We start from the raw sequence: 11111 nt of genomic DNA, 5'->3' as shown, positions 1-11111 counted from the left end.
AAAAAGAAAACTAAAAACCTTGACACTTTTGGCCTGAATAACCTTATAATGGCCTTAAAAAAATCAACGATTAAAGGAATATTCTAAGCATTAATAAGCCATGTTCAACTTTTAACTATTTCACAGCATGATTTCTGAGAACAACTTATGCCGTATATTATTGTCAAGGGGTTTAATGCTGTTAAATAGCCAGAAGATTTACTGTTTGTTAAAGTTCACAAGGATCTAAAACATACAAAAATAAACCAGTTCTTTCTGAAGTGGAATTACTGTGTTAAGCTCACCAAAATTCTCAGGAACTTTTAACAGTCTCAAAGCTGAAACTTTGTTCTGAAAGCACCTGAAGTGCCATTTCTGTGAATAAAATGCAGTGACGGCAACCTCATAGCTGCTTAGTTGTGACCTTTGGGTGGATGTGTTGCTTTTCATGTCCTCAGTTACAAACTGGAGGTAGCTCGCTGTCTCTGGAAAGTATTGTGATCTACTTACAATTAGTGCCAAATCATTCAAATTATAAATGGTAATGAGTAGGACAGTGTGTTGTTTATGAAAATACCATATACAGTTTATTAATGTCTTTGATTTATTGCCATGATTTGTCTTTTGTCCCCAAAAGTCTGGTTCATACACTATGTATACAGCAGAGAAAAGCTGATATCTCACAATATGACAAAACAACTTTAGTTTAAAAAAAAAACAACAGGAGAATGGAGGAAAGGCTAGATTTTGATGGTTTCTGACAGTTCAGCAGAAGCACAATTACAATTTGCAATAGAGCGGTATCGACTCTACAGGAGAACTGATAGCATCCTTTATTGCCAAAAGAAAATGCCAATGCTACCAAAACCCATTAAATGCTCACACCGCGCAATCAAAGGTACTTTGGTGCGTGTGCATGCGTATATACGTGTGTGCTTGTACAGAGAATTTTTTTCTTAGCTTCTGTGTGGTTTTTATGGAGATTTGCTCATCCTGCGATGCGCCAGAAGTAGCCAGGAGCATAGTTTAATCCTGTTTGCTGTTGCAAGATTGTCGAACAGATGTCTTCTGATGCTCCAACAACGTGATCGACTTTTCAGAATTTTCTAAGTTTCTGAGCAGAGTCTCTAGCCGCCTTTTGATTTTCTTCTGATCCTCAATGGCACATCCAATTACAACAGACTGAAATTTCTGATCGATGGGTCCTGCTGGCACGTCAGATGTGCACGCACCGTAAAGTGACATTAAGCGGATTTTTGCATCTTCCAGATCATCTAGAAGTTTATTGACGATTTCATCAATCATCTTTGTGGCATGCAGCAGGGATTCCTGCTGCTGGGCATTTCGGATGGTTTCTACAGAAACCTCCACAGTGAGGGTGCGGCCCATCAGACGATTAGCAGTCAAATTAAGTTCTTCTCTCTCACCTAAATCGAAAACAATAAAGTATTCTAGATTACAGGCAAATACTTTCCTGTGCAAATCACATCATAGAGACAATCAAAGTGCTACAGCTTTGCAATAAACAAGGTTGTTTTTTTTTAAGCAACAGACAATCAACAAGATTTCCAGGGGCCAGAAATGAGTTTTTTGCATTTGCCCAAGTCCTAGTTATTTCACAGAAGCTAGTGGCTTCTGATTTGAAATGAGGCATTAAGCTCTGCTCAAACTAAGCAATGCTCTTCTGCTGCTGACACAATGCTTGCTGTGTCACCTTAAAGCAAAGCATACAGTATTATCAGGAAACATTATTCATTAACAGAACTGGCATATTAAGGACCTTCTGTGGCACTGTGAGGAAGGGATTTAGACAGTACCCCAGAAGGCCATAAAAACTGATTTCTGACTACCAGACGCAATTAGGACCCATGAAAAAAATGGTTTTCTGTTTTCTGAAAACTTCTTTCCTAAAATATGGACACAACATACTTGACATGTAGACTCTTGAAGAGCCAATAAACCAGCAATGTAAAGCACCTAATATAAAACATACAGATTTAGGGAATATATTTAAAGCCATATGTCACACAACCACAGCAACAACCTTAATGATCAGGTTCTTGTAGGCTGTACACTTTGTAGCATTCGTGCCTGTCCAGTAGTCAAAGCCATTAAAATGCTGGTTTTTCAACTATATTTATTCATCATCATCTCTCCCTCAGCTGAGCTACATTAACCCTGATTTTGAAAATAAATCAGTGAACTGGGTATGGGCTTTCATTTACCCAGCAGTGACATTCATGGTAGACCATCCAGCTGAACAGTAATGTGAGTTTACACGGTCAAGAAAAAGGGGATCCCAGGGTAACGGATGGCCCTTCAATAACCTTAGCTGCCTCCAATGCCTGTACCTTTACCAGCAGGAAGCAATCAAACAGAGCTGCTCCCTAAGGCGCAGGCTGTTTTGACTTTGGGTGAGTTTGGGGGGGTATGGCAAAGCAGCTTCTCACCTTCACTGATGTGCCTCATATCCTGGCTGTTCTGTATATTGTGGATCATTTCTAGCAGGATTTCTTTCTCCTGTTCCATAGCAGACGCTGCGTCACGGAAAGCCTCTACCCTGAACATGGTTAAACCAAACAAAATGTTTAAAAAATAAAATAGCTGTTCACCTATATAGCTGCCAAGAACTGGTTGGTTTTTTTTTAAACTTCAGCTTAAGAAGTACAGTCAGTTCTTAATTATCCATGAGCCAGAGTCTGATTTCATGACCTTCTCCCGTATCTTAACTTCGCTTTTCAAGACTCAATATAATTTTAAAAAACAAACACATGGGGGAAGAAAAAAACCCCAAACAACAGTAATTTCATCAGACTTATACTAACAGTGCTGTTCTATCCTACTCCGCGGTTAGTCTGAATATCCAGAGCCTGACGGTACTACAGCTCTGTAGTGGAAGCCCTGTAGCTAACTAGCAATTATCAGCTCCTTAACTAGAAGAGAAACAGATCGAGTTCCCATCAGGGAACTTGGGGCTGAAGGTTGCAGCTGCAGGGATGGAGGCAGCGAGGGGGCCTGGCCCCTGAGGCCAGCAGCACAGAACCACTGCAACCCACCTGCAAAGCAACAAATGCTCCAGAAAACTCAAATGCCACCTTATAGCTGAACGAGCCCTTTTACGAGGGAGAAAAATGGATGAGAGGGACAAAGCTCACACTTATTAACATGACAAGGGCATCCCTGCCAAGTGGCATGCCTTGGTCGCTGGGAGAAGATGCTGGACCACCTGCCCCCAGTCACTGGTGTTTTCCACAGAGCAATGCTCGCCATGATTCACACAGGGCAGAATCTCCTGTGGGAGCAGCTCCTGTTTCTGGGCTTGCAGGGAAGCATGGAACTCGGTTCCTCCTGACACAGGATGCCTACTCCAGTCCTGTTGACTATGCTGAAACTCATATGTGATGTGGCGAGGATAAGGGGAAAGCCCATCGGAAACTGCTCTGCCTGATAACTATTCAGTCTCGGTAAGCTGCAGGGTTGTGTGCCCATAGTCATAGTCTGCCCTCCTCCTCATGGCATAAGGTACAGACCCGTCTGGCTATGGGCAATGTGAAAATGCCATCCTAGAAATATGAGTCCAGTTCCTTAATTCACATTCTATTCCCCGCCATGGTTTTAAGGAGGGGGCTTTTGCATTCAGCCAAGTAATATGGAAAAGCACATTTGGGAACTGCCTACTTTGGAGACCAGGGACAAGAGGGAAACATCCCCCTCCCTTGGCTTTGCCCTGGAGGATTGAGGATAGGGGCTCACAGAGGACTTGCCAAGTTGCAACCGACTGCAAGAGTTGCGTCAAAAAACATCAACTCTGCATTCCCAGACCCCACAGAAAAGCAGTTTATCACATGAACCTGGCTGACGGTTTCAGATGCTTTCAATGTGCAGCTCAGGAGGTCTAGCTGCTGTAAGCAGCATGGGAATCCATCTATCCTGAAATGTTTCTTAAACCTGGGCAGAAAAGGGGAAACAAACCAAAACACTGTTAAGTCTCTTGGATGCTCTGTGCTCTTCAACATTACTGGACACAGCCTTGAGACGGTGGTGGCTCACTGCTGCTTCTGCAGACAAGGGCTTATCTCTTGACATAGGCAGGGAGCTCCCGCTCCCTCCTCAAAGGCTGGCTGAGGGCAGGTAACTTCGAAAAAACGGCAGGAAGAGAAAGGAGGGTGAAAGAAGGCAGAACGGGAGCATTTGAGGATATATTGCTTCACATGCAGCCTGCTCACAAAATGGTTCTGTTTTACAAAATATTTAGCCTAATCTAGTCAGTGAAAACACAAGCTTTGAGCCTTGCCTTTAATGTTCGTTCTGAGGAGGAGTGGGAAAAGTTAATGCAATGCAAATTCTTGCCGAGAGCAAATACTTTTAATTATTATTTTGGACAGGTTAGTAAGAGCAATGAGGTAGGTGGAGTCATTTCATACTTCAGATGTCTGCACTTTATAATTTAGGAAGTCTAGCAATATTTTCATAAATGCCTCACCGTGCCTTTTTAAAAAACTAGTATTTCCACAATTTAAAAAATGCATTGTGGTCACTGGAAAGCTTAAAATTAAAATTTGGAAGTAGAGAATTTCAATTTTAATAGTGTTTTTAAATTGGATTTGTTATATCATTGTATTGACTTAAAAACTAAAGGTCTGCCTTCAGCAGATGGATCAATCCGTGATTTCCACAGGCTTTGCTGGGTCCTATGAAGAATGTAGAAAAACTGCATTGCAGAGATGCATCCTGAATTGGTGTGATTCTAAAGAGAGTGCCTAAAACATCACTGCTTCCAAAAGCCAGCTACTGGCGTGCGAGGTAGGACCTAAAAGCCAAATGATGAGAATTAATGATTGTATACTGCACAAGCCCCCCCATAATTTACCAATTAAGAGCCTCAATTGACATTATTTTACAGAAAGTCATATAACCAAATCTTGAGAACTATTTTATTTGCAATAATTGCTTCTTGGGAATTATTTCAACCACTTTTTCGACTGCAATAGAGAGTGCCACACAACTAAAATCCACCGGGATTTTAATTTTAGTGTATTTGCTTCCATAAACAGCAGTCAAAATGATCGCCTACCCTGGCACCACATAACGGCAGGGGAAGGAGGCACAGCAGCTCCTGCCACCCAGGCAAAGGGACAGGAAAGCAGCACTTCCAGGGCTCCCCCACCCCTCTACTATCCCTTCTGAAAACTTCCATCTTGACCAATTATTAGCAGTGTGATGGGACTAAATAAGCCTAAAAACCAAACTACTCGCGTTTCGGAGACCTCTTGAAGGCAGGGTGGAGGCACGGTGTGGTAACACAGCACATTGGCAGCAAAGGCAGCATCTGAGCAGCCAGCCAGACAGGTGGTGGGAGTGAGACCCTCGAACAGAAGATGGGGGAAACGGCCCAAGAAAGGCCAGACAAGGGAGCAGGGGCAACGGCCAGCTGTTGCTGCTAGGGACCTGGACTTCACGGCAGTCAAAACAACAGTATAGGATCATTTCAGAACAGGTCTCTAGGGGGAAAAGAACAAAAACCAAGGAAACCACTCACACCGGCCTCAGGAAAACAGGTAAGTGCTCCAGAGAAGATGCTGGGGGGCTTCATCCAGGCGAGACACCTCCCACCACCTAGCCCTATTTGGCCGCCCCAGCTTATACCGAGGCCCCCAGCCGCCTGCCCCCACGCTGGGGTGGGTGCCGCTGGCTGCTCCCGGCCCCCAGGCCACAGCCCTGGAGAGACCCCGGCCCCGGCAGGGACTGCATCCCTGTCCCTCCTTACTCGCTGCTAGAGCCATCAGGTCCACACCTCGCGGTCAGCTCTCGTAGCTTCTTTCCCAAAATGTGCTTTAACTTCATAGGTTTGCGTAAATCTTTACTTTGTTGGGGTGGGGGACAAAAAAAAAGATCGGAAGAGATAAACCTCTAGCAGAGGTGACTGCTGTGGAAAAGGGGTGGAAACACAGTCCAAGTCTCAAAAAACCAACGAACCAAAGAACAGAAGGCAAATAAAAGAGAGCAGAAAATATTCATATTTATGCCCAGCTGTCAATTATCTCAATACAGCAGTACAGTCTTTTTCTACCAGATGAAAACATCCAATCGTATTTGTACTTGGAGTGTATTTGTCGCTTTGAACAGCAACTAAATATTCCATCCATTACCTAAGACTTAAAAAACATTCCTTACTTCTGATTTTCCCCAGTCCGAGAGCGATTAGCCATGCAGTGCCTTTCTTTCCTACATACCATCTACATGAGCAGAGCATTCCCCTGAGGAACAGGTGGACCAGCCTGTGCTTTTGTTTCCAGATGAGAAACTGGATACCCACTTTCTTACGACAGCTGCAAAAACTCTGTCCTTCTTTAAACTACTGACTGACTTAAATAGCTCCCTATTAAAGCTTGCGCGCTGGAAGTGCAGATAAGTTTTCAAAGGAAATCAGAAATGTCTGAAGACAGTGCAGCTTTTTTCCTGGAAGAGAGCTGAGCACACTGGACAGAGACAGAGCAGGGGGGGTCACCCCAGCATCCTCAGCTGCTTAAACTGAGTTTCCATTCTCAGGTGAGCAGTCCAATGAACACAGAAATGAATGGTGGGGTAATATGGTTGTTCTGAAGGAGAACAGGAAAAAAAAAGTACAAAAAATTAAGATTACAAAAAAACCCACAACGCCCAAGAGTCTGACATATCTCATGTACCATTAGACCTAGGACTGCATGTGCACTTAACACAACCACCAGAACACAGTGACTCATAAACAGAGACTCTGGTCCCGCTTCCAGCTGCTCCTGAGATGTCTTGGCAGTCACCGGCAGCCAGGGCAACACAAAGGCCCAAGCCCTTACAAGGGACAAACGTGCCACCCGCCCCCCTTGCCACCCCTGCCGGGGGGCTCACTCCCTGGCAGCCAAATTACTCCCCCTTTCCCATTCACTTTCCCTACAGAAGAAAGCCCCTCCACAAACACCTAGCAGGGAAGTACAAAAATACGCCGTTCCTGTCGGAAAAGCAGCTCTCGCGATGGAAGGGAAGGGAGAAGAGGGAAAGCTGTTCAAACCAGAGCATTTCCGATGGGATGAGAGTTGCCATGGGGTTCGGGCAACCTTAAGCAACTTGAGAACGGAGGATTGTCGAGGAGTTTAATTAAAGGGTGTAGTTCACTTTGACAAATTTTCACTTATTATATTTACAAGCAACATCTCAAGGGTCTATAGCTAAACTAAACTGGCTGCAGAAGGAAGAAGTGTGGAAGCTCTTCCTCTCCTGTCACTCAAATAACTTTGAAATGAGGCATGCTGTTTAGTTGTATATGGAAAAAAAATAAGACTTCAGTGACTTTAATTGAAGTAGTTTGACTCTTTTTTTGTAACTGTTCCGCATTTAGAACTATGCCTGTTTGAAAGACCCACAGCAACCTGGGAAGTTTAATTTGGGGCTTAATTTCTGGTTAACCAAACTGTCTGCTTTGTTTCAGAGTTGCTCAGCAAATTTAGAACACCTTTTTGCATACTCTGATGCTCATTTTGTGATTATATATTCACATGCTAGACCTGGAGGTGAGCAGCGAGACCTGTTTGCAGACAGTGATTTTGTTTAGTCAAATTCAGAGAAGTCTGCAAAGGACTTCAAGGAGATTTAATCAAGCTAAGTGAAAGGCTAATATAGTAGCACATAAAGTCCACTCCTGAATAATGCAAAGTAATGCAGGCAGAAAGGGGAAAATGCAACTCCTGTATCCCATACAGCTCTTTTAATTACAGGAAAGTCCTAGAAACCTGCTGGGTGGTTCTGTGAAAGCCGCTGATCAATATGCAGCTGTAATGAAGGAAAGGGCCTGTTGAAACAGTCCAGGCAGGAGGTGAATCAGTGGTACACCCATGGCACCCTGCGCATCCATCCACCTCAGAAAGAACACTGTGTAATTAGGCAGAGCTGAGAGGATGAGGAAGATGATTAAAGGCAAGGAATTGTCTCTCATGCAGCCGAACTGAGAAAAAAAATCAAATGGGATTATTCGGGGAAAGTCAAGTAGCAGGAGGAGACAGGACACGTCTTGGCGCAATGATGAAATATACATCGTATTTGCAATTACTTTGGAAAAACACACCTAAGCTGCAGAACGCAATGCTATTCGCATTACACTTACGTGATTTACTACACTTCAGAGAGAAGGTGGACGTAAACACGGGCAACAAGAACATCCACAGCTGAACCAGTAAGCACGAAGGGAGGTTTGGGGGGCACGAAGGGAGGTTTGGGGGACACGAAGCCTCGCATGGCGACGTGCAGCCCTGCAGCTTAAAAGCCTGCTCCGAGAGCCCGAATGACACCACGTTTTATCCTCGCCTTCCCTGCGTCCTCTCATAAAACACCTGCCCGACAGATGCGGGATGGGGGCTGTCAGGCTACGGAGTGGGACGACGGACATGATCCACTGCGGGGCCTGCAACCCGTCGTGTCGCTGCCGCCCCGCCAGCCCCCGTGTGCTGAGGACTCCCCACACCGCAAAGGGTCACAAACCCGGAAAGCCTTTTGCACCTTCTCCGAAAAACGCCTGTTTTCATACCTTCGCACACGTCCTCCTATCTTCGTGTACTTCCAGGCCAGGCTGCTTCACCTTAGAGCAGCAGCTGCCATTTTCAAGCTCGCTCCCCGCCCGCGGTGAAGGGGGATCCTTTTGCCCTCGCTCACCTCAGGAAGCCTCGCCCCCGCGCCCTTCCCCTCCCCTCCGCCCGGGGCAAGGCCCCGCGCCCGCCGCCGGGCCGCTGCCAGGGGCCATGGGCTGGGGGGCGGGGGGGGGGCAGGCGGCTTCCCGGGCCCCGCAGCGCCCGGCCGCGGCCCCCTCCCCGCCCTCCCCTCCCCGGCCGCAGCGGTGCGCGCTGCCGCCGCCCTCCGGGGCCCCCACCTGAGCTCCAGCTGGTCCAGGTTCTCGAGCAGGCGGCTGGAGCGGTCCGCCATGGAGGTGGAGCGGTAGAAGCGGCCTCGGAGCTGCCCGCCGGACTGCTGCTGCTGCTGCTGCTGCTGCTGTTGCGCCCCCTCGCTGGCCTTGGCGCTGATCTTGGCCTGGGCCATAGCACCCGCCCGCTGCCGGCGGCGGATCCTCGCTGCGGCCGCTCCCTCCCTGCGTCCCGCAGGCGGCGGCGGCGGCGGCGGCCGAATGCCGGCACCTCGCTCATGGCCAAAGAAGGAGCCCGCCCCGCCGCCTGCCCCCGCGGCCACCCCGCCTCCGCGCCGGGCCGCGGCCCCGCGGGCGCCGCCTCACGCAGGGCGGCGGGCCGCCTCGCCAAGCCTCGCCTCGCCGGGGCGGGCCGCCCCCCTGCCCCCGGCGGGTGTGGGGCGGCTGCGCGGGGCAGCCCCGCCGGCGGGACGCGCAGCGCTTCTCTGGCAGCGGAAGCGCCGATCGCGGCAGGCCGAGTTCCTCAGCGAGCCGGCGGTACGGGTGGGTCGCCCGCGGGGACCGAAGCCGCGGGGCGACAAGCGTTCCCTCCTGTTACCGACACCCCCGCGTCACCCTCCGTCCTGTCCCACGCGGGAGCCTGACAGCGGCGCCCGGCCACCGCGCAGGGCTCTCCTCCTCCCCGAGGGCTCTCCGCGGCCCAGGGAGCCCCCGGCTGCCCCCACTCCCCGTCGCGACCGAAGCAGCGAAACCCGGACTGGCCGGAAGCAGCGTGAACGAGAAGCGAAGGGAGGAATCGTGAGGTTTTCAGGATCGGTATTAACTTCGTCCGAGAGGGTAGCTGTCAGTACGAGGATCTGCTTTCCAGAACTGTTCTGTAGGGTTGGTTCATTGGTTTGCTCTTTCATTACAGGAAACGAGAAAACCCCCGCTAACCCTATCAAAAGCTATTCAAAAAGTGAGCTACGAAGCTGAAACTTCTGAAAATACAAGAAATGGGAGGGGGAAAACAAGAAATGCTTTAAAAATCCAGAAGCCCATTTGAGAGGAGAGAAAAGTTGGAGAAAAGTAAACCAGAGACAGCCCTTACTGTAAGCAGAACCTGAACAGCATTCCAAAAAACAAGATACTTGAGATACTGCCACTGATAGCACACCTTTCTGGTGCCAACTGTAAGAGCCACCTGACTACCTGCAGAAAAGAAGCCATTCCACCAGCCAGTGTTGTCCAAGGTGATATGAAAAGGTTTTCCAGTAAGAAAAGTGTTTAATGTTCCCCTTCTGTGCCAGAAAGAAAAAAATACATCTATTTCATGGTAGCCAAGGTAGCAGATCTACATCACTAATGATTTGTTCCGAGATCGTATTTAACTTGACTGTACAAAACGCTACCTTCTCTCTCGCAAGTGCCCACCGTACCAACTTAGTAAACAACTTGCACAGAATCTCTTGTACTTCAGGTTCCTGCTGGGACCATTGGTTCCAGCAATTCAAGTCACACATAGGCTTTACTTACCACTGTGGTGAGTATTTAAAAAGGAATTTGCTAATCCCAAAAGACCAGGTTTGGGCAAATACCCCACAGCTCTCACAGACCAATTTTTGGCACTCAGCTAAGAGGGATGTTGTTGCACAGGGATACTGTTTTGTATGCTTATCCCGCTGCGATTCAAAATAGCTGTTTTCTCAGGCTCATCCATTCAGAATGAAAACATGTCCCAGGCGCTCTCGTTAAATTAATTGCTTAAGTTTGCTTTGTTTTAGGTAGTTGGATAAGTAAGGCTCATTGCCTGTGAGCTCATGGAAATAACTTCATTTGAACAATCGTTCCACCCATCTCTCTAGTCTTTGTGGAAGATAATTAAAAACCGCTTCCCACCCCAAACAGAAAACATTTGTAGTCATGACACACAGTTTGCAACCATTTTTTTCCCTAGGATCCTTCTACTCTTCCCATGCCAATTTATTAAGTATCAATTAGATTGGATTTAAAAAGCAGAAATCAAAATAGCTGAACAGCTATGAACATTTTTTTTCCTGGCACAGGGGTTTAATTCCATGCAGGTAGAAGCTGCAATAAAACACAGGCACAGGACAGCTTTAGTTGTGTCCAAAGGTATCACGTATGACTTACCCACTTTAACAGCAAAATAGCATTTCACCTTAGAAGTGAGACTAGCACAAACCATGGAACCAAAACGCAGGTTTAAAAGCAAAAATGGTCTTCTGGGATAAGCCTCGACATCACT

The 11111-nt window shown here is 47.4% G+C and overlaps 1 protein-coding gene across 1 annotated transcript; it reads right to left on the bottom strand.

Moving 5' to 3' along the window:
- Nucleotides 1-540: 540 nt before the first annotated feature.
- BAG2 (BAG cochaperone 2) lies at nucleotides 541-9235 on the bottom strand. The gene is made up of 3 exons (XM_069804563.1): nucleotides 8873-9235; nucleotides 2430-2539; nucleotides 541-1406 (listed from the first exon to the last, which is right to left on the bottom strand). Exons 1-3 carry the CDS (start codon nucleotides 9037-9039, stop codon nucleotides 1006-1008), a joined length of 678 nt encoding a protein of 225 aa, XP_069660664.1. The 5' UTR covers nucleotides 9040-9235; the 3' UTR covers nucleotides 541-1005.
- Between the last annotated feature and the right edge of the window lie 1876 nt (nucleotides 9236-11111).

The sequence above is a fragment of the Haliaeetus albicilla genome, chromosome 17 (genome assembly GCF_947461875.1).
Source record: "Haliaeetus albicilla chromosome 17, bHalAlb1.1, whole genome shotgun sequence".
NCBI lineage: Eukaryota > Metazoa > Chordata > Aves > Accipitriformes > Accipitridae > Haliaeetus > Haliaeetus albicilla.
Note: the sequence above shows the minus strand (reverse complement) of the source record. Positions and strands in the feature narration are given on the sequence as shown.